Genomic DNA, 26635 nt, shown 5'->3' with positions numbered 1-26635 from the left:
ACGCTGACAACTGGAGCAATGTGGCACACACCGAAGAGGATCACCAGACCGCCCTGAACCTTTATTGGAGAGGCCAGTCGCTAAGGGGTGAGGTGGCTGAGTCGATACAGCGCTCTCCGTCCCGGGGTACTCCCACTTCACCCAGTTGAAAATGGATACCCAACTTTACATGTTGGGTAAGTGAAGGCAGTCAAATGCAATAACGGTTACACCCCTTCTTTGCCCCGCACTCGTTTTAGCGTAAGGTGGCGCCTGTTACCCGCTGTCGTCTGTTTTGTTTAAATCTTGGAATCTTCAGAATAATAATTTCGCTTTTATTTTATCAAAGTGGAACGCAATTTTGTGAAATAGTTACAGGAATTGAATGATAATTGCTAAAAACAGTTTTTCATAAGAATACTGGAAGAACAAATTGTGTAGTTGAATTTTCGTATATTTTCAGGAATAATATAACGCTCATTCTCACCACGTTTATGTCATCTCTTTACTGACCGTGCAAACAAATATTTCCGTATCCACCTCCTAGATGGACGATCAATGACTGGACGGTCGTTCACGTCCCTGTTACATACTGTTGGCAAGTACTGGGCATGGACTGGCTGCAGAATGTATCTGCACCTATGCCAGTGTTGGTCGTCTGGTCTTGAATGAGTTGACATTCGGTGCCATCACAACACTCTGGCAGATTGTTCCAAGAGTTTACAATTCTCACTCCAAAAAAGTTTGGCTCAGACAGTTTTCTGAACTTCTGGCTTCTTCAGCCTTCGGGTGTGATCCCTGTTTTTTCATTAGTATTAAAAGAAATTTCATTGTAATTCATACTCTAAAGGTAATGTACCTTTTTAGAACCAGGGAATAAAATATAAAACATTAAATATATCCGGTTTATGCCCATTCGTTACTTTTATGTAGGTTTCACAGAGCATCTATCAATATATTTTTAGTAATAGTTTATACAGTTACTTTAGTCCACGTAAACTTTTCGTACAGTATTTTTCTATTATGTTCATGAGTTCCTCTTATTTGAGGCTCAAAAAATGTAGCTCAATAAACAGTAATAGTTTGCCCTCATTTTATAGACTTTTTCTTGGAAAGATGGCTGCTCTGCCATCAGGTAGTGCCACAATCTCCCTGTGTTCAACTCGTTAAAAATAATGGTTTTAAGGGAAAGTTATACTTCTTATTTCATATTCCTTGACTGAAATTATACATCACCTTGTCCCAGGTCAATCAACTCCATAACCCCCCACTTCACATCACCACGGATGGAAAGACTCTTAAAAATCTGTCAGTGAAACAAACATCGATGAGGGATCCAGTATAGGATCAAATGTCCATGTGCTGTCTTTGGAGGACTTGTATTCCGTGTCTTCCACGATCAGCGACATCAGGTCATACGCCACGCTTCTTGTCTACAACACTGTTGTCGCTCCTATATAGCATCAAGGTGATGACCATCAATTGTGATGGACTGACCACTAATGGATGACAGGTGACCCACTTCCGAAACAGATCCTCTTTATTCCTACCCCTTCCTGGCCAAAGAACTCTTGGAGTGCAGATGATATGTTTCAGAGACATCCCCAAAGCCAAGACAAAGATCTGGGAGGAACAGGAAAGGAAGAAATGAAAGACATAGGCCAGGTCTTCCGAGGCGAGTCAGCACCTCCATGAGGCAGAGAAGGAAGGAGAAGGAATGCCATCGAGAACTAACCGAACCAAGTCTCCCGAACTTGAAGCTCACGTAATCGAACTCTTGAGTCATCTGAGGACATATCAACCTTAACCGACCTGTAGGACACATTATCCACGAACCCTTGGCATTGTTGACGATGGTGTGTGTGTGTGTGTGTGTGTGTGTTTTATACTTACTTATGATGCTGCAGTGAGAGATAGAATGAGGAAATAGAGAGTAAAAGAGAAAAGGGAAAGGTAGATAGACTTATAAAAGATGGATAGATTAACAGAGATAAAAATAAATAAATTTTTGGAGACATTCTTAGAGAAAGCTGAAATTCATACGTAAATAGAGAAAACGATATAAAAGGAAGGGAGAGAGGAACAAGGGGAATTAGTTGTCTAGAGAACAAGAATTTTTTTAGATTAACAAATTCATCGACAAAGCTTGTAGTACAGTTTGCCTATTCTGAGTAATTCAGTCAGGTCTTGACACTGAGGGTGGTATCACTTCTCACTGCCACGCAGGACAGAGGTGCATACACAAAGAATTACATCATATTCATTAGCAGTATATATAGGTCAGAGTCATGTGGGTGATGTCACTGTTCACTGCCATGCAGGACAGTGGAGATAGATCTATATATCAAAATAGGAGAGAGAGAGAGAGAGGGGGGGGGGAAGGCATAATGAGGTGATAGGCAAGTAATGTTATAATGAACCAATAACGCTCACTACCACCATTGGTAAAGTAAGTCAAGTGTCGTTAAAGTAAATCAAGCATAGTGAAAGTGAGTCAAGCGTCGGTATAGTGAGTCAAGTGTCGGTAGAGTAAGTCAAGTGTAGTGCTTCAAACTTCGGTAAAGTGAGTCAAGTGTCGGTAAAGTGAGTCAAGTGTCGTGTAAGTGAGTCAACGTCGGTAGTGAGTCAAGTTTAGTGAAAGTGAGTCAACGTCGGTAGTGAGTCAAGTTTAGTGAAAGTGAGTCAAACATCGTTAAAGTAAATCATGAGACATTAAAATGACTCAAGTGTCGTTAAAGTGAGTCAAAACCTAAGAAGAAGAGGAGGAAGTAGGAAGATCAAGTTCACGCTGAAGTAAACTGTTCCCTTGGGAGCCATCCTAGCCTCCAAGCCCTCTCACACCCTCTCACACCCTCCCTCCACGCCCTCTCACACCCTCCCTCCACGCCCTCTCACACACTCCCTCCACACCCTCTCTCCATATCTCACACCCTCCCTCCACACCTTCCCTTCATATCCTTTCACACCCTCTGATACCCTCCCTCCACGCCCTCGCACACCCTCTCACGCCCTCCCTTCACACCCTCTCGCATCCTTCCTGCACACCCTCTCTCAGTCAACCCTACCCCCCACCATCTCTCTTTTACACCCCTCTCCTCACCAAGCCGTAGGGGGAGGGATGAAGCCGATGGGAGGAGCCGAAGGTGAGCCCTCTGCAAATACCCCCCACGAAAGGGCCGATATAAAGAATCTTTGCCAGGGCGTTGACTGACTATGACCTGTGATTGAGGACGTTATTATTGCACACCACACCATGGAGGCGGGGGGGGCGTGATGGGCTTTCCACGATCAGCGGTGACTACATTAATTTACAGAAACAGCGTCACTAGTTCGATATTTGCCCTACCTTGGTGACGGTTCACAAATAGGGTTTGCATCCCCTCGGGCGTGGCTTTATATTTTTATGTTATTCGTTCATCTCAGACTTCAGTTATCAATATCCTGTGGGTTTTTTTAGACAGTTTTTACTGCGACAGATGTTAAAAATGAATTCTTAAATCCTTTCAATGTCCAGTTTCCAAAAGCGAAATGGTTTAACCCCAAAACTAACAAGAATTTTATAATTTTCCTCTACAGTTCCTCGCATTTTCCTCCAAGTCTCACCTCAGGTCCTTGAGTATGTTGATTCTTGTTCTCGACTCAAAAATTTAGGATTCTTAGTACATAATAGGTCATTGATCCTCTCGTCGTGTTGTGATCCTCTTATGGTGTTTGTGATCCTCTTGTGGTGTTTTTGTGATCCTCTTATGGTGTTTGTGATCCTCTCGTGGTGTTGTTGTGATCCTCTTATGGTGTTTGTGATCCTCTCGTGGTGTGTTTGTGATCCTCTTATGGTGTTTGTGATCCTCTCGTGGTGTTTTTGTGATCCTCTTATGATGTTTGTGATCCTCTCGTGGTGTTGTTGTGATCCTCTTATGGTGTTGTGATCCTCTCGTGGTGTTTTTGTGATCCTCTTATGGTGTTGTGATCCTCTCATGGTGTTTTTGTGATCCTCTTATGATGTTTGTGATCCTCTCGTGGTGGTGTTGTGATCCTCTTATGGTGTTGTGATCCTCTCGTGGTGGTGTTGTGATCCTCTTATGGTGTTTGTGATCCTCTCGTGGTGGTGTTGTGATCCTCTTATGGTGTTTGTGATCCTCTCGTGGTGGTGTTGTGATCCTCTTATGGTGTTGTGATCCTCTCGTTGTGATCCTCTTATGGTGTTGTGATCCTCTCCTCTGTGATCCTCTCGTGGTGGTGTTGTGATCCTCTTATGGTGTTGTGATCCTCTCGTGGTGGTGTTGTGATCCTCTTATGGTGTTTGTGATCCTCTCGTGGTGGTGTTGTGATCCTCTTGTGGTGATGTGATCCTCTTGTGGTGATGTGGTATACTGGACACGGGGGGGGGGAAGTTCCACAAGGCTAGTTGAGTCTTTTTCCATCGCTTGCTGCGTTTGTTGCTACCATAGTGTGTGTGATACTTTGTGTGTTCATAGTGTTTCAATGTTTATATAATCTCTATGCATGTTTCCTAAAGATGCTACACACACACACACACACACACACACACACACACACACACACACACACACATACACTAAAATGCGCTTACTTGTATATAAATTAAATCACATTGTGTTCGTTATTCAAAATCACTGTATTCCTCTAACTGCTAATGATTACTCACACATCACTATAAAATACAAAGTTACTGTAGTGCACATTATATCTTTATTTTTAACAATGTCACCAACAAATTTTTTTGTCCCCTCTTTATACTTTTCCTTGTTTCCATTTTCTATTTCTTGTTGTCTTTCGTTTCATTGTTTATTACTTAAAACAATCGCTGTGAGCGTTCAAAGTTGAAGTAGTACCTCTTATAACAGACAAATTAAAATCATTTCTCCATCCCGAAGTATTTTTTTTACAAAGAACATGTCCCTAATGCAAATTTATTTTTATAAATTGCATATTTACTCGTATCACTTAATTGCAAATAGCAAAGACTAAAGCAAACCAAAAAAGGTCTAAATTCTAATGTATATTTTCTTTACGTATTTATCCTTATTTCCTTATGTCTTGGTAATAACTCAACTTGGTTCGTGCAGGATTCGACACAGAGATCAGTGACCTGGATGGCAAGCCGTATACCACCCTGCTGTATGGTAACGGCCCCGGGTATGCTCACACTACGCCTACGGGACGTCAGGACCTTACAGGATTCAATACCCAGGACATTAACTTCGTGCAGCAAGCGGCAGTACCCAGGAAGTAAGAGATGGTGGTAGTGATAGTGGTAGTGGTAGTGATGGTGGTTTTGGTAGTAATGGTGTTGGTGGTGGTGGTTGTAGTAATAGTGGTTTTCGATGGTGCGAGGGGGGAATCAAGTAGTTGAAGGTGGATCAAGTGGATGAAGGTAATTGATGGTGAATGTAGTGGATAAGGGTTAAAGATTGATTTAATACCTAAATAAACATACCAATATATTTATAAGACTCAAGGAACTTTAATTTTAGTCTTCGAGTGTAAAAATGTCAGAAAATGTTCGGATGAGGAGGCGGTAACTGACTGCCTGACTGGCCCACTACTAATTAACACTGATGAGTCGCTCCCCTGTACTGGAAAAGGACCAAAATGTTTAGTTCATTAACCTAGACCGAGACACATGATAAACTGAGCACACAGATGAACCCAAGTTTTATGTTTCAGAGAGAGTAAAAAGAAAGAGGGAAAGAGAGATAAAGAGAGACAAAGAGAGAGAGATAAAGAGAGAGATAGATCCACTTCCCTAGTATGGCAAAGTTTTGTAAGTCGAGATGTATCAAACGGTAATCGAGTTCTTTGAAGGATAAAATAAATTCATTAGTTTATTGATAAGATTAATTCTACCCACGAATAAACTAAATGAGTCGACCAATTTTTTATGGAATTTGGCAAGAGGGTTTTCTACTGTCCAAATAAAGTCAGATATAATTTTGGACAACGTACGTCAAAGGTTAAAAATATTGGTCGTGGTGATTCATACTTGTTCAGTGGGTCATGTTCCGGGTTCACAGATAGTATGGTGATGATTTTGGGGGGCCACAGATACACCCTAAGCGTGTTCCTGACCCACTTTCACATCACCATTTTTAAAGGTCTAAATTTCCCTGCTACAGGTGCACAGAAAATGGTGCCCCGTCCTCTGTCTCCACGTACATTTGCTGAGACACATTTTGTCCCTTTCCTCAGGTACGAGACGCACGGCGGGGAGGACGTTCCAGTGTACGCCCAGGGCCCTGGGGCTCATCTATTCTCCGGTACGGTGGAACAGACGTACATCGCCCACGCTATCGCTCACGCCGCCTGCATCGCCGAAGACAACACCCATTGTGAGAAGCCCCCTAGCGACGATGCCTGTGCCGCCGCCCCTGGGCCAGCCCCCGCTCCCACCGCCCGTCGCCCACTGGGTCAAGTCACGCCCACCGTAGAGGACCAGAAACAACACACTAGAGACCCGTGGGCGTGGAATGCGGGAACGAGGGCGTGGGCGTGGACCAGCTACCATGCCCTGAGCTTATTGATGCTGCCCGTGGTGTTGGTGTTTCGCTGAGCCATGCAAGGGCGCCGTAGAGACTCAGAAGCGGTTCCCTTCCCCTCCTCCCCCCACAAGGAGGAGCAGAGTGCCAGAGTCAAGACTGTACGCCCACACCCACGCCCGCTGACCCTTAACAAGGCAGCGACTCAGTTTCACACACGTTGTTGAATATTATAGGTAATAGGTTTGACCCGAGCTTTACATGGACCACACCGGGCAGTGGTCCCCTAGTGTACAGTGACTCAGTGTGCTGCAGCCCAAAGCCTCCCCTACCACAGTGTATGTCATGTGAGGTGATGACACGTCACCTCCCTTATACCACAGTGTGCGTGTCTTTTGAGGTGAGGAAACGTCACCCCCCCCTCCCCCGTCTACCATAGTGTGTGTCTTTTTAGGTGAGGACACGTCACCTCCCTTAATCCACAGTAAGTGTCTTTTTAGGTGAGGACACGTCACCTCCCTTATACCACAGTGTGTGTCGTGTGAAGTGAAGACACATCACTTGTGTCACGCCAGTTATATACAATTACGTGGTAAAAGTCAGGCGGGGAATAAGTTGCGGCGACGGAAACTTACGTGTGTGTGTGTGTGTGTGTGAATACGTGCGTGCGTGCAATATGTGTGTGTGTGTGTGCGTATGTGTACGGAGACGATGAACACTGGTTTCCTGTTCTTTAAGGCTATATAACATTTTCTTGTGTTCGTTTCTACCTCTGTGGCCTGGGAGAAGCAAAACTTGTGGAACAGCGTTTGACAATCAGTGGAAAGAGAAGAGACGGGGAGGAGAGAGGGGAAGGAAAAAAGGAGGAGGAGGAGGAAGGAGGAAAAAGAGGATGGAGAAGAAAAGAAAGAAATAGTCAGAGGGAAGGGGAAGAAGTACCAGCCTGGCTACCTCAACCCTGGAGGAACTTTCCTTTGTCAAACAACTACAAGAACCAGAAGGAGACAATGCAGGTGTCCAGGGTGGTCCAGCCCCTTCCTCACCACACCACCTCCTCACACATAGTATTCAATGGTATTATTTTAATTTAGAATATTTACTTACTGGACTTGTGTGTAAGATGTGCACGTTGTGTTTTACTTTAGTCAATTAAGTTATTACTCCAATATGGGTCATACTTACTCTGGAACTTTTATGATTAAGAATGTATTCATGAATAAACATTGGATGCCTTCAATGTATATATATATATTTTTTTTGTGCAATGATACAAATTCTCGTCATTATTGTACTTACTCCGTTTATTGCAACGACAACAGCATCAGCAGCAGCAGGTAGCCTCCTCTGACATCATGACCATCATCTTAAGAACCTTTGTATTTTTTTATGTTCAATCACAGTGGCTCGGAGCCTTGTCATTTTCTTAATGTATCTCTCACTCGTTCATTATTTCACCATTTAATTTTCTGTTCCCCAAAACAAATATTTAACCCATTGTCTATTAGTCTAATTTTATACCTCGGATATTTCTGGGTCTTGTAAAGTTTGTCATTAACTACTGTATGACTGTTAACTGATTGCTGTTAAGTCTATCATTTACTTGTAATTGACTGCTGTAAAGTATCTCAGTACTGGTAACAGACTGCTGCAAAGTCTATCAGTACTGGTAACCTACTGCTGTTACGCCTATCATTTACTGGTAGCTGAATGCTGTAAAGTCTATCAGTACTGATAAATGACTGCTGTTAAGTCTATCATTTACTGGTAACCGACTGCTGTTAAGTCTATCATTTACTGGTAACCGACTGCTGTTAAGTTTATCATTAACTGGTATTTGCTGTTACGATAAAGCCTCATTAACTATATACAGTTAAAAATACAGATAGTAACCCTTAATGTTCAACCACTTGGGAGACGTGCATGCAGGTACCATTACTAACATACTTCATTGTGTTTACAGCACTACCATATCATCTATGTATAGAGAATAATGATAATGATTAATAATAATAATAATAATAATAATAATAATAATAATAATAACATATTTCTATATAAAACTCTTACCTTGGAAACATTATGAGAGTAGCGCAGAGTTTAGTCATTTATGAAGAACTGCTTTTCACTTTTAAGACATATGTAGTGATTGTGTACAGTTGCTACGGTGTACATGACCTCATAAACTCGAGCTGCATGTGTGTGTGTGTGTGTGTGTGTACAGCTGAACATGCACCATGATACAGTGGGTGTCATTGGCTGTGTCATAATCCAGTGTGTCACAAGCTGTTCACACCCACCATAATACAGTGTGTGTCATAAGCTGTACATACCCACCATAATACAGTGTGTGTCATAAGCTGTACATACCCACCATAATACAGTGTGTGTCATAAGCTGTACATACCCACCATAATACAGTGTGTGTCACAAGCTGTACATACCCACCATAGTACGGTGTGTGTCATAAGCTGTACACACCCACCATAATACAGTGTGTGTCATAAGCTGTACACACCCACCATAATACAGTGTGTGTCATAAGCTGTACACACCCACCATAATACAGTGTGTCACAAGCTGTACACACTCACCATAATGCAGTGTGAGTCAGAAGTTGTTCACCCACCATAATACAGTGTGTCACAAGTTCTTCACACCCACCATAATACAGTGTGAGTCAGAAGTTGTTCACCCACCATAATACAGTGTGTCACAAGTTCTTCACACCCACCATAATACAGTGTGAGTCAGAAGTTGTTCACCCACCATAATAGTGTGTCACAAGCTGTGCACATCCATCATAATACAGTGTGTGTCACAAGCTGTACACACCCACCATAATACAGTGTGAGTCAGAAGTTGTTCACCCACCATAATACAGTGTGTCATAAGTTCTTCACACCCACCATAATACAGTGTGTACACAAGTTCTTCACACCCACCATAATACAGTGTGAGTCAGAAGTTGTTCACCCACCATAATACAGTGTGTCACAAGTTCTTCAAACCCACCATAATACAGTGTGTGTCACAAGCTGTACCACTGTAGGCGCTACAAAGAAAATCGCTGCATTCTTCAAGAGTCCATAGTACAAGTTTGTTTTTGAACCCGTAACCCTCCCTCCACCCTCAAAGTTTGATTAAACAGTCTTCATTATCCAACATTTCTTTTTTTTCTGCCAAATAAGAACGTCATTTTTATGTCTGAAATTCTAGAAAACAGACATTTTTCTGTGACGTTTATGTCGTGTCTAAAAATATTGAAAGTAGACATGGCATGCACTTAACAATTCCATTTTAGTGTAACGAGATATAAATGATTAAAAGTGTAAAAAATATATATATAAAAGACAAGCAGACAAACACTTTTATAATAGTTTGGGATGCTGGATAATGAGGATTTCGTTATGTGTCCCCCTGACGGTAATGACAGTATGGGTGTCTATATTATAAAACTGGTGTGCTGTCTCGCCCACCTCTCATCCCAGGCTTGTCTGTTCAAGTGTAAAGAAACTCACTGTCTATGTAGCGCCTTTTTCTCTATTCTTTGTTTGCCCCGTGTGGTCAGTATCTTAGCATTAGTTATATATTATATTGGGGGTAGGTTCTCTAAGCTTGGATTTAGGTCGTGAGGCCAGATCATTGCTTGGGTATATGTTTCTTCCCCCACCTCAAGTAAGTTATTTTTTTCTTGTTTTAAAATTTCATATGATTTAGATGTTCAAGAAATATTTATTTTATAAGTGGGTTGGTAATTTGAAGAAAACCAAACAAAAATAAGTAGTTGGTTTGTAGAAACAAAATCATGGCCTTAATTGTTTGCAAGATGATAATTGGTGTCATAATGTATTACTGCACTTTAACAACTAAGGTCTATAAGCGCGTATTTCTAGATTAATAAATAAACTAATAGTCGACAGGTATAAATTGATAAATACATCTACCGACTGATGACGATTTGAAAACCATCGAATTTGTGATTAACCAAACTGTTTTCCTCACATGAAATTTTTATAACTGTATTAAAAAATATTTGCTGTAATGAATTAATTATCCAGAAATATACACTATTATGAGTTGTGGATAATTTTTTAGATGTATACAGCAATAACAAATAAATGCGTCGCCCATCTTTGTTGGATACGAAGTGGTTCTTACCATGTAACTCATCTCATGACAATATGAGAGACGTTGATGCTCGCTTAATGATTTTTTTTTTAACTTCATGAAATTAAATCCTGGAGGAAAAATACAATCAGTTATTGTATTTTATAATCAGGGAGATGAAATTATTTTATTTTGTGAGGATAGGGATAAAAGTATTGTATTTTTTTAATGAATCTATAGAGGGGATGGTAAGGAGAGCTGGTCTGGCCGTCGTAGTGTTTCTGTCTGGTTGTCATTAACGAAAAGTCTGAGGTTTATAAATTAATATGGTTCAGGTAAATTAATCTGGCATAATAATTACTGAACAGTACTAATCTCGTGCCTAATAATAATAATATTAATAGCAATATAAATAATATTGACTTTTACATCAATACTGACATATGACTCCGTATTCGGTCATAATAAAGTCTTCGTCTTTACGTTCTCTTTGCATTGACAAATTAGAACATCATTACCAAAACAAACAAAAAATAATAAAAAAATAAAAATAGAAACACTATGGCTTACGACAATTAGTTTTTATTGTAATGAACCTTAGACATGAGTGTTTTGATTTGAAGGTAATTATTTACTTATTGGATGGAGTGACTGGCTACATCCTGTGTCTTGTTCAGGGAAGGAAGCGAGTGTGTTAGCCTTGTGGAGGGGGACACTTACATAGTTCTGTCGTCCCTCATGACTCGGATGACCCCACAGGAGGTATTTAATAGCCTGTTTCAGTATGACTTATTGTACATAAATATTACTGTATGCGTTGTATTTATTTTAGAAACGGCTCTATTTTTCCCTATAGCAGATATATTTTGTTAACATGAATTAGCTTGTTTCAAGATCAGCTTTATATCATTGAAGCTAAAACAGCAATTGAGTTCCAAAGTACAAACACTAGAATCCATTGTTTGTTTGTTTGTTTGTTTATTTGATTGTTTCTTTGTTTTTCACTTTTAGTTGATCAGACATCACAATTCTACCGAATTTAGTCCACAATTGTAACCTTACCACGTCTCACTCTGTAGCTAACATTATCCAATAAACCAGATACTGTGGTCTTCTATGTTATTTCCCTCCACACATTCTTAAAGTATTTATTTACAAGTGAGAAAACAACAGCAACAGGAAACAAAATCGACATACCCAAACTCTCCAGCCTGAAAAGATATGTCTTATTCCAATGGTTCACTGGTCCGAAAGTATAAATAAACCTAATTTTTCAACTGTGAACCAAATGAATCACTGAAGCACGTGAATAAGTCCACCAAGGGGATGAGTTAAGTAAATCTGTTGTCATATATCTGTAACAACCTTATGTGTATCCACAAAATTTAACCCCCAGAACACAGAGCTGGACAAAAATGATATTGCTAGTGCTAGCTTTGTGTGGGTTAATCTTCTTGAGTTACTCTTTAGGTGTTACCAAATACTTAGTCATCGCAGAAAAAAAATCCTGGGGGAAAAAGACAAACAGAAACACCTAAGTAAATCTACCTTATTTATATATATTTACAAATAAAAGGTACAAGACACTTCCTACTTATTGGGAAATCAACCACTGACCCCCACCTAACATTCCCTAGGAAGGGATTCACAAACCTTAGACCACATTGTTTGGCCAAGAGGGAGAAAAAGAGAGAGAATGGCAGACCTCTACCCTCAACCAAGCCAAGGACAAGACAGACAGAAAAGGAGAGACAGAAACATCTCTCCAGTAAGGCTGGTATAAGACAGAGGGAACACCTGAGTGTGTGTGCAGTGATGCTGACCCATGCTGGCTCAGTAAGCTCCGCCCATCAGCGCCTTCGCAGATGAACATCATTTAATCCACAAAGCTTACATACACTACAACACAAGGTTTGAGGCAAGGTTATAATGGGGGAAGGTCAAGAATATTCATAGGAACATGGTGAGGGGATAATATAATCTAAAATAGATGTTATAATAATGAGTGCTCATGTTCTGACCTCACTAGGGGAAAGGTCACGGCAGCTTAGCTCCGCTACCGGGGATAATTACCAGATATGGCTAGTGCTACTTGTAAACAGGGTTATGCCCATCTGTGGACCGAGTTACGGAATACCAAGGAAAAAAACCTGAAATTAGAGCAAGAAATCTTTAAATTAAAGGAAGAGATAGCAAAGATGAAGGAAGAAAAGAGACAGGGAGAGCGGGTGAATGAAGAATGGAAGGTTGTGAGGAGAGGGACTACCAAGCTGGTGGTTAAGAAACACACCAAGGATACCAAAACGACAACAGCAGCTAAGTGTACCAACTCGTTCAGTCCCTTGGTAGACGAAATGGACGTTAGTACAGTCAGGGACAGGGCTGACAGGAAGGTATAAAAACTTTAATTGTTGGTGACTCACAGGTAAGGTACTTGGACAGGGCCTTTTGTGGTAAAAATAAAAATAGGATGAGGGTGTGTTTGCCAGGGGCTCGGGTGGGGGATATAGTTGACAGGGTGGATAATATCTTGTCTGGTAATGGGAACAAACCCATTATCTGCCTCAGTGCAGGAGGCAAAGATATTGGCCAGTGTAGGAGTGAAGAGCTTCTTGATAAGTTCAAGACAGCTATAGATCGTATTAGGACTAAGGTAGGGACCCCTATCATATGTGGTGTCCTGCCTAGAAAGAGACCTAGCAATGAATGGTTGTCAAGGGCAGTTGGTGTCAACGGCCGTCTTCACGGATATTGCAAGTCAATATCAGTCCCATTCATTGACAACTGGGACAACTTCTACGGCAGAAGGAACCTTTATGCTAGGGATGGGGTATACCTGTCTCGGAGGGGGTGACAACCATGGCTGGGTCTCTAGAGGGGGCAGTTCAAAAGATATCGAAGTCTGTAAAATGCTAGGAGAACATGAGGGCACGGGGGTGGAGGAGACTGCAATGGGAGCAGGTAAACAAAGTGAAAGACTACAGGGAAATAGTGTTAGGAATGACGACAAAACTAAAGCAGACAGGGAGTTTAAACCTAAACGCGGTAGAGGGAGACTCAGAACACGACTAACTTAAATGTCTACTACGCGAACAGTAGAAGCATGAAAAACAAAATGGATGATATTAGGGCCTTCGTATGTACAGAAAAAATCGACATAATAGCATTCACTGAAATGTGGATCAACCTAGACTCACGTGAGTTACCGGTCGAACACCAAATTGCGGGTTACAAATTGTTCCATACCAATAGGCAGACTAGGAAAGGAGGCGGAGTAGCAATCTATGTCAGGGATAATCTGAAGTGTGAAATAAATAAGGAAATAAAAACTGAGCAGAATACAGAAACAATTTGGATAGAATTAATCGACGGTAGGGAAAAATTAATCACAGGAGTAATATATAGACCTCCCAATCTTGATAGAGTCAATGAGAGACGTATCTGGGATGAAATGCACAGGGCTTCCATACACAACAAAGTCTGTATAGTAGGCGACTTTAACCTTGGCCAAATAGATTGGACTGACGTTACGGGTAACTCAGAATCAGAGGATTTTCTCGAAACGATCCAGGACTGTTTCCTAAGTCAACATATAAACGAACCCACCCGGGGTAGTAATATACTAGATTTAGTTCTGTGGAACAGAGAAAACATCATCAGCAATGTCGAGGTAGGGAACGAACTTGCAAACAGAGATCACAAAGAAATTAGATTCCAGTTAGATTTTCAGGGCAGACGTAATAAAAATTCCACTAAAGTACCAGATTTCAGAAGGGCAAACTTTGACAGTTTAAAGAGGCAGCTAAGAGAAGGGGTGTCGCGCTTGGGCGTGAACCTGACAGATGACACCGACCTGATAACGAGATCTGAGATAGCTAAGTTCCACTACAATTTAAATAATGAGTTACTTAATGCACAAAGGCAGAACAATGACCCTAAATGGATAAATAATTATTTAAAGAACATCATTGGCCAAAGGAAGGCTATAGGTAGAAAGATAAAACATGGCGAAATTTACCTCCAGGATTATTATAAAGTATTGGCGAGTAGAGTTAAAACCGAGATAAGAAAAGGCAAGAGGAATAATGAGGTAAGGATAGCAAGGAAGGCGAAGACAAACCCCAAAGGATTCTACCAAATGTATCAAACTAAAACACGAGAAAAGATTGAACCAATACGGTCAGATACCGGCGAGCTCACTGACAACGATGGAGAAATGAGCAATAATTTGAATAAATTTTTTTCAACAGTTTTCACCACAGAAAATGTAAACATGATACCCGAGGCACCGACTCTATTCAGAGATAGTGAAGAAAACAAATTAAGCGAGATAGTAGTGACTAGTAAAGATGTTAGTAAGCAAATAGACAAACTAATGCCTAATAAGTCACCTGGTCCCGATGAGATATTTGCCAGAGTATTAAAGGAATGTAAGGAAGAGCTTAGTATGCCCTTAGCAAAGTTGTTTAACATGTCCTTAAAAACAGGTGTAGTACCAAAATCCTGGAGGATAGCGAATGTAATACCGATTTTCAAGAAGGGGGATAGATCACTATCCTCTAACTACCGCCCAATGAGCCTAAAATCAATAGTAGGCAAATTACTAGAATCAATCATTTCAAACTCTGTTCGAAACCACCTGAAGAAGCACAAGTTGATCAATGATTCCCAACATTGCTTCACAAGCGGGCGTTCATGTCTAACTAATCTATTAACATTCATTTCATCAGTTTTCTAATCGGTGGACGAAGGGCACAAATATGATGTGGTATATTTCGACTTCAGCAAAGCCTTCGACAGAGTCCCCCACGAAAGACTAATTAGAAAGGTAAATGCACATGGCATCAAAGGTAATATTCTTAAATGGATTAGGGCGTGGTTACAGGACAGGAAACAGCGAGTGAGCATTAACGGCACTAAGTCTCATTGGAGCAACGTCACTAGTGGAGTTCCCCAAGGCTCACTACTTGGACCATTATTATTTATTATATACATAAACGACATAGACATCGGCATAGACAGCAACATAAGTAAATTTGCTGATGACACTAAAATAGGAAGTGTTATTAAATCTGACGAAGACTCAGCAAAACTACAGGAAGATCTAAACAAATTTTTCGAATGGTCTGAAAAATGGTAGATGAAATTCAACGTGGACAAATGTAAAGTACTCAGTATAGGAGATGTAAACAGGGAAACCAGATACCAAATGAACAACGATGCCATAGAGAAATCCGACTGCGAGAGAGATTTAGGAGAAATGATAAGTAGGAACCTTAAGCCAAGTAAACAATGTGTTTTTGCTCGTAACAAGGCTAATAAAGTACTTGGGTTCATACAAAGGAGTGTTAGTTACAAGACTAGCAAGGTCATCCTAAAACTGTATCTTGTGCTTTTGAGACCACACCTGGATTACGCAGTTCAGTTCTGGTCACCGTATTACAGAATGGATATAAGAACATAAGAACATAAGAACATAAGAATGGAGGAAACTGCAGCGGGCCTATTGGCCCATACTGGGCAGTCCCGTTTACACCCAACCCCTATTGCTCATATAAGCATCCAACCTATGTTTGAAGCTATCCAGCGTATTCGAGTTAATGATGATATTTGGTAACTTGTTCCATTCATCCACTACTTTGTTTCCAAACCAGTGTTTACCTATTTCACGCCTAAATCTAAATTTGTCTAATTTAAAACCATTGTTACGAGTTCGCTCCTGGTTGGATAGTTTGAGTACCTTTGTAATGTTCCCTTTGTTTAGCCCCGATCACTTATACACCTCTATCAGGTCGCCGCCCCACGCCTTCTCGACGGAGTGCAAATTCAGACGTTTTAACCTGTCTCTATACTCTACGTTCCTAATGCCCGGGATTAGGATTGTCATTCTCTCCGAATTCTTTCCAATGATTCGATATCTATGTCGTTTATGTATATAATAAATAATAATGGTCCAAGTACTGAGCCTTTGGGAACTCCCACTTGTGACGTTGTCTAATGGGACTTAGTGCCGTTAATATTTCTTTTCGCTGTTTCTGTACTGTAACCACGCTAATAGGGTGTGTCATAGGAAAGGAAGAATCAGCTAAAACTAATAATACATCACACTTTTTGTTGAATTTTAGTGTATATAAACAGAAAATAATTTCAGTTTCAATATTTTGCAACCTTTTACTAGGTAAATTTTAGCGTGAAATTTATGAAAATCTAACGATACAGCTGCATTGATGCATTACAATTAAATAGTGAACATTGCTTTCTGGCTTCCATTCTTTAACAACCCAACTAACAATATTTTTTCTGTTTCAGATTCTGATGCATTTTTATAAGTTGATAATATTGCGATGGCTGCTTGGCTTCCATGGAGACGAAGACTAAAAATCCATCATCTCAGTCACTATCTTGGGTCTGGGAGAAACCATAGCAGAGTCAGTTGCCTACAGTGAGAGAGATGCTTTGAGATGGGGAGTGTTTTTAATCAGGCAAATCAGTGAAAGAACCAAGAACTTACACAAACAAAGACATTGCCAGTGATAGAAGCCAAAGCTGTCTTGGCACAGTACACTCTGGCTGCTTATCCAGTTCAAGCCTCCAGTCATAACAAGTCAGAAGAAGATTAGTAGAGAGACTGCTAGCCAGTTGGGAAAAGGCAAGAGATATCTCTCTTGGGAAGGAAAACTGCAGTTAAGGACATTTTACCAAGCAACTGGACCAGTTATTTGTATAATTACTTGCAAGTGCCCAATTGTTCTCCTGTCCTGGAGTTTGGATGCGATGGTGACTGTAAAATCTCCGAGGCCCACATCTCCTCATATTTGCAATCGTGAACTGAAGATTCCTGTGATTGAACTGGCATTTTATCAAAAGCACAGAGAAGACTGGCGTATAGGGGCTCTCATGATTTCTAGCCAAGATATTCAGGTCAAAGACAAGGAGGAGGCTGCCACAGAGAAGACAGAAAGAGGAGAAAGAGTTGCCGAGGAGAAAAAGAGACTTGAGAAGGCAGGGTGAGAGTAAAAAAAGGCCGTCAGTTGGAGTCAGCTGATTCAGAGAGTTTAATAGCTTCCCATATGGCTGATCCGAGTGCGTGGGAGAATAGGTGACTTTATCTGCTTGAAAATAATCCCAAACTTCCAGGCACGCCAGATTACCGAAATAGGAAGATATCCAGGCTTGTAGCTCTGGCCAGCATGCGACACCACACTGGTCTCAGAGAAGCTGCAGAGATAGCATGGCTACTGGATGACGGTGGTTTGATAACACCTGATGATGTTCACCTGGTGATGGGTCACAACAAAGTAAGGAGAAACTCAGGAAACTTATCAGTAACCTAGAAGGGGAGTTTGATAAGGGGATAAGAAAAAATGGAATCAATTATTTTGTTCTTTGATGGGAGAAGGATGACACACTAAAGTGTTCATGAAGTTGGAATTCTGACAAGTTGGCCCTGCCATGGTGAAGGAGAACACTACACCTACTGCAGTGAACCAGGAGGGAAGTATTTGTGGCATTCCTCCAGAGAAAAGATGACATCAGAAGCCAGCTGAGATAATTGGCAGATAACATTGTGAGACTGGCTCCAGAGAACGTAGACCAGACCCCCTGGCAGGCCATTGGAGGGGACAACTGCTCTGAACCTGGGGTATAAGGGGGGGTCCATACAGTGGATAGGCGGGAAGATTGGGAGGAAGCTGGTCTGGATTATTTATGACCTCCACACCAGCGAGTTGCCACTCAGACATCTGATCCAGGGCTGGATGGCAAGACTCTTTCAAACAACAGATAGGTCTGGTCATCTTGGCAAGATGCTGGACTCTGCCACTGAGTTAAAATAAATCCGAGCTTTGAAAAAAAATCACAGTTGGCCCTCCTGTTGAAGGCTTGCACATACTGTCATGATGACGACCTGAAGTACTGACCAGTGCTATGGTTGCATGATTTGCAGTGCCATCAAAACTGGGGTCATGCCTGAGTAGACTTGCTTTACCTGCAGACGGGTCCAGTCTCCACATTCTGGGTGGCTCTAACGGCTCTCTGGGTTCTGCAGAAATTTGGTCCTTTCATCACCAAAGCTGAAAAGGGAACCAGCTTCTGGCGTGAGACTTATCCATTATCGTAGTGTCTACTTGCCGTGGTTTCAACTTTAGGGTCAAATCATACGTTCCTCGGAGTCCGAGGCATGTTCTCTTCCAGCAGGCTCCTGAGAGTCCAACTGAGAGGTTGTTCAGATTATGGGCTTGAACTGGGAATCCTGGGTATGCTCATCCGAGGTATTCTGCAGACAATGCTCTACGGTAAGGATGAGGAGAGAAAGTAGCAATCCAAAAAGATCTTGGATATGAGACTTATGGAGGATCTGGGCATGACGAAATCAGTTGGTGAGCTGATTCCAAGAATCCAGGAAGACTCCTGAAGTCAATCAAATTACCAAGACCTCACTGATCTCTATGGAATCTGGATAACGTCCCAGGCTGGCAGTGAGCCCCTCACCCTCTCAAGCCTCACAATATTTCAGGTCAGAGATTTCCTGGACAACCCCTTGCATGATACACACAGCTCCGCACACCAAATTATAGGCGTTGTGTACCGCCAAGTGAGCGAGAATGGCAATGGCTTTCAGAAATTTATTCTCTATGGTATTAAAACAGATTCGTAAATATGGCTTTGATGATTTTGTTTTCTAAAGGAATATTAAATTTAATAAATGTGTCAAGATCATTCGTTTCACTATTCTGGATCATTTTCATCCTAATAAATTAACCTGATACATTTACTTTACTTTAAATAAGCTATTTAGTGGTGTTGGGAAAAGGGTGGGAATACTGAATTTTCATAAGATTTCAAGTTAAAATTTACTAGCAAAAAATGAAAACTTTTCAAATCTGAAGATATCACATGATTCTGCACATAGAACTACATCATTAATACCATGGGCCGATTTTTCAAACTCAAAATAAAAAAAAATCGCCTCCGTATGACACACCCTAACGCCCTAATCCATGTAAGGATGTTACCTTTGATGCTATGAGCTTCTACCTTTCTAATTAGTCTTTCGTGGGGGACTCTGTCGAAGGCTTTGCTAAAGTCAAGATATACCACATCATAATTGTGCCCCTCGTCCACCTATTCGAAAACTGATGAAAATAATGTTAATAGATTAGTTAGACAAGAACGTCCGCTTGTGAAGTCATGCTGGGAATCATTGATCAATGGGTGCTTCTCCAGGTGATTTTGAATAGAGTCTGAAATGATTGCTTCCAGTAATTTGCCTACTATTGATGTTAGACTAATTGGGCGGTAGTTAGAGGATAGTGATCTATTCCCCTTCTTGAAAATCGGTATTACATTCGCTATCCTCCAGGATTCTGGTACTACACCTGTTTTTAAGAACATGTTAAACAACTTTGCTAAGGGCATACTAAGCTCTTCCTTTCATTCCTTTAATACTCTGGCAAATATCTCATCGGGACCAGGTGACTTATTAGGCTTTAGTTTGTCTATTTGCTTACTAACATCGTTACTAGTCACTACTATCTCGCTTAAATTTGTTTTCTTCACTATCTCTGAATAGAGTCGGTGCCTCGGGTATCATGTTTAAATTTTCGGTTTTATCCCTACTCGCCAATATCTTATAATAATCATGGAGGTAAATTTCACCACGCTTTATCCTTCTACCTATAGCCTTCCTTTGGCCAATGATGTTCTTTAAATAATTATTTATCCATTTAGGGTCATTGTTGTCTGATCTGAGTTTTTTGTATGGTATGTTCTGCCTCTGTGCATTAAATAACTCATTATTTAAATTGACGTGGAACTTGGCAGTCTCAGATGTCGTTATCAGGTCGGAGTCATCTGTCAGGTTCACGGCCAAGCGCAACACCCCCTCACTCAGCTGCCTCTCTAAACTGTCAAAGTTTGTCCATCTGAAATCTGGTACTTTAGTGGAATTTTCCTTACATCTGCCCTGAAAATCTAACTGGAATCGAATTTCTTTGTGATCGCTGTTTGCAAGTTCGTTCCCTACCTCGACATTGCTAATGAAGTTTTCTCTGTTTGACAGAACTAAATCGAGTATATTATTACCCCATGTGGGTTCGGTTATATGTTGACTTAGGAAACAGTCCTGGATCGTCTCGAGAAAATCCTCTGATTCTGAGTTACCCGTAAGGTCAGTCCAATCTATTTGGCCAAGGTTAAAGTCGCCTACTATACAGACTTTGTTGTGTATGGAAGCCCTGCGCATTTCATCCCAGATAAGTCGCTCATTGACTCTATCAGGATTGGGAGGTCTATATATTACTCCTGTGATTAATTTTTCCCTACCATCGATAAATTCTATCCAAATTGTTTCTGTATTCCGCTCAGTTTTCATTTCCTTATTTATTTCACACTTCAGATTATCCCTAACATAGAATGCTACTCCGCCTCCTTTCCTGGTTTGCCTATCGGTATGGAACAATTTGTAGCCCGCAATTTGGTATTCGACCGGCAACTCAAGTGAGCCTAGGTTGATCGATGTTTCAGTGAATGCTATTATATCGATTTTTTCGGTACATACCAAGGCCCTAATATCATTCATTTTGTTTCTCATACTTCTACTGTTCGCGTAGTAGACATTTAAGTTAGCCGTGTTCTGAGTCCTCCCTTTACCGCGTTTAGTTTTAAACTCCCTGTTTAATTTAGTTTTGTCATCATTCCTAACACTATTTCCCTGTAATCTTTTACTTTGTTTACCCGCTCCTACTGCAGTCTCCCCCACCCCCGTGCCCATATGTTCCCCTAGCAGTTTAAAGACTTCGATATCCTTTGAACTGCCCCCTCTAGAGACCCAGCCAGGGTTGCCACCCCATCCCGAGACAGGTGCACCCCATCCCTAGCAAAAAGGTCCCTTCTGCCGTAGAAGTTGTCCCAGTTGTCAATGAATGGGACTGATATTGACTTGCAATATCTGTCAAGACCGTCGTTGACACCAACCGCCCTTGACAACCATTCACTACCAACTCTCCTTCTAGGCAGGACACGGCATATGATAGGGATCCCTCCCTTAGACCTAATACGATCTATAGCTGCCTTGAACTTATCAAGAAGCTCCTCGCTCTTACACCGGCCAATATCATTGCCTCCTGCACTGAGGCAGATAATGGGTTTGTTCCCATTACCAGACAAGATATTGTCCATCCTGTCAATTATATCCCCCACCCCAGCTCCTGGCAAACACACCCTCATCCTATTTTTGTTTTTACCACAAAAGGCCCTGTCCATGTACCTTACCTGTGAGTCACCAACAATTAAAGTTTTTATACCTTCCTTGTCATCCCTGTCCCTGACTGTACTAACGTCCAATTCGTCTATCAAGGGACTGAACGGGTTGGTACACTTAGCTGTTGTTGTCGTTGTTGTCGTATCCTTAGTGTACTTCCTCACCACCAGCTTCGTCTTCCCATTACTCACAACCTTCCACTCGCTTGAGTTTTTGTCAGACACTGGCTCCCCTTTTAACCTCGCCAGCTCTTCCTTTAATTTCAGGTTCTCCAACGTGGCCCTCTCAATTTCTTCCTTGGCCCTCGCCAATTCTTCCATGGACCACTCCAGTTTGGTCAACAAACTCACATACCCAAGACAGCACATAGCACTGGCCATATCTGATAATTATCCCTCGGGAGCTAACCCTGCCGTGACCTTTCCCCTAGTGAGGTCACCTAATAGAATCCTTGGAAAGAATTCAGAGGAGAATGACAAGACTAATCTCGGGCATTAGGAACCTTGAGTACAGAGACAGGTTAAAGCATCTTAATTTGCACTCCCTCGAGAGACGTAGAGCGAGGGGCGACCTGATAGAGGTGTATAAATGGAAGTCAGGGCTAAACAAAGGGGTCATTACAAAGGTACTCAAACTATCTAACCAGGGGAGAACTCGTAACAATGGTTTTATATTAGACAAATTTAGATTTAGGGGCGAAATAGGTAAACACTGGTTTGGAAACAGAGTAGTGGATGAATGGAACAAGTTACCAAATATCATCATTAACTCGAATAAGCTGAATAGCTTCAAACATAGGTTGGATGCTTATATGAGCAATAGGGGTTGGGTGTAAACGGGACTGCCCAGTATGGGCCAATAGGCCCGCTGCAGTTTCCTCCATTCTTATGTTCTTATGTTAAGTGTAACAACAATTGGTTACCTGGCAACTCCCCTGGATGGGTCATGAGCACACCCATTTCCGGTCAAGGCCGTGAGGTAGGATGAAATCTGGGCGCACCCAGTACAGCCCACATGGTAAGAAAGATGATGTAATCAAATAGGAAAACCCCCATAGTGAAGAGTTAGAAGCATGACACATAGATATAATATACAGTAAATATAAATATATAAATGTAGTGCAATTTCTTGTGACACCAACCCCCCAAAAAAACCTTTGACAGAAGGGAAAACGTTCGGTAGGTCCCCAATAGATTAGCAATAAATATATACAATTATACACACATAAAAAAGGAAGAACTTAAACCTAACTTAAAATATAGAAGTTGCCTTAACACTAAACTCTGCACATGAGACAGTTTCAGTTATAAGTGGAAGGGCTATAAACCAGTGCCCACCATAACACTCGTGCATTTTTAAAATTAACCTTTTCTATAAAGGTGAGCGGATTATAATCAGTGAAAAATGTTATGGGGTTAATACTGGTGGATAGATACACTTTAAACTTTTCAAGGTCTAGGACAATTCCTAATACCATCTTTTCTCCAGTGGCATATGCCCTTTGAAATCAGGTAATTATTTGTGAAAAATAGCAAATAGGGTGCAACACTTTATCAGAGTCCTCTTGCAGGAGTATGACACCAACACCATAATCACTGGCTTCGATGTGGAGAAGGAACGACTTCTGAAGATCCAGCATTTGAAGCACAGGAACACTCTCCAGGAGGGTCTTCAGGTTCTCAATGGCCCTCTGATAATTATCTGTCCAAAGAAACCTTTTGAGCTTAAAAGAAACTGCATCACTCCCTTCTTGTCAAGAGGTACAGTACAGGGAGGTCCATGATGGCCTCCACCTTCACAGCAACAGGGGACACGGATATCAGCCCACCTCATGTCCAAGGTAGGTGACATAGGCATGCCCAAACTCACTCTTGGCAAGGTTAACCGTCAAGTTGGCTGCAGCCAGGGTGGTAAACAACGTTCGAAGTCATTATACGTGAACCTCCCAGGAATCAATCCAGATGACGAGGTCGTCCAGGTAGACCCAAGCACTAGACAGGTCAGCCGTCAGGTGATTCATCAGGCGCTGGAAGGTCCCAAGGACATTTCTCATGTCGAACGGGAGAACCACAAACTCGAAGAGTCCAGTGGGAATGAGAAAAGCAGTTTGTATAAGAAGACTATTTCTCTGTTTCCTTAATTAAATTCACCTTAGAAAAGGACGCTTTGCATCAACATTGGACGTCAGAAGTAACAACACTTCCAATGTTAATGTCCAAAACATTTATATTTTGCATCTCCCTCTTCATTTAAAACGCTAATAACAGGTTTATAAAATTGCTGACTCTTTTGGGGTGTAAATACAGTATACCGCCACTCTCCACAACTTATTGTTTAGTTCGAATCTTTTATTTTATTTCCCTACACACTACTACTACTAGAAATCTCTGCACCATATCTTCGTCAGTATTCATGCTTATCTTATAATGCTCTAGCCTTTGGAGGGTGGCATGTAATTGCGATCCCGAATATATCTGATTGACTGGTACATATAGGGAATCATCCGTTGGATCAATACCATGCATTTGGAGTTTGACACACTATGTAAATGGCAAAAGGAGTTTAGCAATAACCGATGTAGTTGACATATGCTTTACGGATTAAATTCAAAGTTGGGGCTTTACTCTGAAAAATCAAGTTTATTGTGTTGAATTGTGGCAATATGTAATTCAAAATACAAGTAGCAGAACAAAAGTGTCTCCTCAATTACCCTGATGTGGAAATACAGTTTGAGGGGGTTACCACTGTTCGAGCATTCTTGCAACAGCTTCATGGAGTGACAACCACCTCGTGGCACAGGCATGAAACATTTGCGTGGTTTGAGTTGACAAAACCCTGGAATTCTTAAACTCACATTTCCATTTGGCACTATGGGAAAGGTAAATGTACGCATTTCTCAACTCATCTTCACGAGTACGTGGCCAGGACTTTGTTGCTTCGTTGGCACAGAGATGCATACTATGTGCAACACGTTTAAATATGGTAATGCCAAGCATTTGAACTTTCATTCTGCTAGTTACACAGTTATATTCGCTCATAATGTTTGATGCCCCTTCCGCAGCAGACCCAATGAAGTTGTTCAATGATATATCATGTGTAGTGAGGCACTGTAACAGCATGTTATATATTTTCACCAGTCGAACCCTGATTACCGTCAAATACGTTAATCAAATCCAGCATCGCGATTTTGTCATTATCTCTCCGGATCAAAATAGTTCACTATCATTGCATGTGATTTATTTCCTGAACAGTCGGTACTTTCGTCAATAATTACACTAAATTTATTTGTAGTTTCCTAACCAAGTTTTTGAGTTACACATTCCCCTAAAGCTTGCACGACGACCTTGCATCTGGTCCGTTTCGTTGCCGTTTGAGCGGCTGTCATGGAATCGGGAACATTCGCTTATTGAGGTCGTCAAGGTGGTCACAAAAGCTAAAAGGAATGTTAAATTTATTTGGCTATACTTGCAACTGAAGATTGTGAGATCACATGCTGCTAAATGAGTAAGGTTTCTGCCACCCTTACTTGGGACAGATTAACACGACCACTTATTGAGCAGTGCCATTACATTTTGGGCTAAAATACAAGACGAAACAAACACGAAATTACCTGAATGGTATCATGTTCTGCCAAAAACGCTGCGAATAGGACAGTTGCCTTCGCCATGGCGCTACACGTGGCCCAGAAGAGTGAAGACGTGTCAGGTTGATCAAAGGCACCGCCGCCAGGCTGACCACAATGAGAAAAAGTGTCACCCGGTGGCGTTTCAATGATAATATCTCGGCACTTAAGTATTTATGGCAAACCTGACGATATCCCTTGGTCGGAGTTCCTGGTACTCAAGCTAGTCAAGAGCAAAAACGTCCTTCGCTAGCCAATCTTCTTGGAAATGGGGACGAGGAGGCATAACCTGGAGATGTCAGTTGTTGAGAATATGTTAGACGTTGACTCTCACAAGCATTAAATAATCTCCGTGCACCCATGTGGTATGCATAGGATTTCACCAAATATAATGGTATTGCAGAGAACCTCTAGTTGAACATAAGTTTACTTGCACATCAATGTAATCCACATAAAAGATATTAGTTATGTTTATTGAATGTGTAATAACGACAGTAAATACACCAATTACCAAGACAGACTGATGACTGCATGAATCAGAGCCTCTTAATTCATAAGCAACACCAAAGATGTTAGTGAACAGTAATCCTGAAAGAAGGTTCGCACTATGAGATTCAATACAAAGACAATTTAGTCGGAGTTAATTTGTTACAGTTTGATTTAACCGTGATCCAAGGTCTTAAATATAGGTGTGTATTAAGAAATAATAAGTAGATTATCTTGAACTATACCAGTTTCCGTTTTCTATGTATGAAAATGCACGAAACTGGTTCATAGAACACTTATCCAAAGGTAGTAAGTAAACTAATTCATCATAGCAAATGTGAGATGATACTCGCCGATGATATAAGGAGCCTTACATAGTGGTTGCCCGACGAAAACCTCAGAAGTACTAATCAGTGTACAGTACAATCCTTCTGCTTTCACCACACGATGGTGCCAGAATGACCATATCCGTTGACCTGTCAACCCCATTGCCTTTTCTACTGCATCAGCAACGAATTATTATGTTACTAACCTTACGTAAAATAAGGAAATCATCGAATGATATCTGAATTTCATGTCCTCCTTTCGTATTGCACACTTTTACCCTTAAATTGGAAACATACTAATATTATATCAGCACTGGTCAGGACACTGCCATATGAGTGTGAACCACAGGTTGCGAGT

At 41.2% G+C, this 26635-nt stretch overlaps 1 protein-coding gene across 2 annotated transcripts in view; it reads left to right on the top strand.

The window, feature by feature from the left end:
* The window catches only part of LOC121861563 (alkaline phosphatase, tissue-nonspecific isozyme-like), a 65752-nt gene extending 56362 nt beyond the window's left edge, over positions 1–9390 (top strand). For both annotated transcript variants that reach the window (XM_042359447.1, XM_042359446.1), the window contains exons 4-5: positions 5067–5229; positions 6190–9390. In XM_042359447.1, the coding sequence (XP_042215381.1) occupies positions 5067–5229; positions 6190–6550 (524 nt within the window). In that variant the 3' untranslated portion in view covers positions 6551–9390. The remainder of the gene's footprint in view (positions 1–5066; positions 5230–6189) is intronic.
* Positions 9391–26635: the final 17245 nt, after the last annotated feature.

The sequence above is a fragment of the Homarus americanus genome, unplaced genomic scaffold, assembly GCF_018991925.1.
Source record: "Homarus americanus isolate GMGI-L3 unplaced genomic scaffold, GMGI_Hamer_2.0 scaffold24260, whole genome shotgun sequence".
Lineage (NCBI taxonomy): Eukaryota > Metazoa > Arthropoda > Malacostraca > Decapoda > Nephropidae > Homarus > Homarus americanus.
This window is presented reverse-complemented; position numbering and strand designations above follow the sequence as displayed.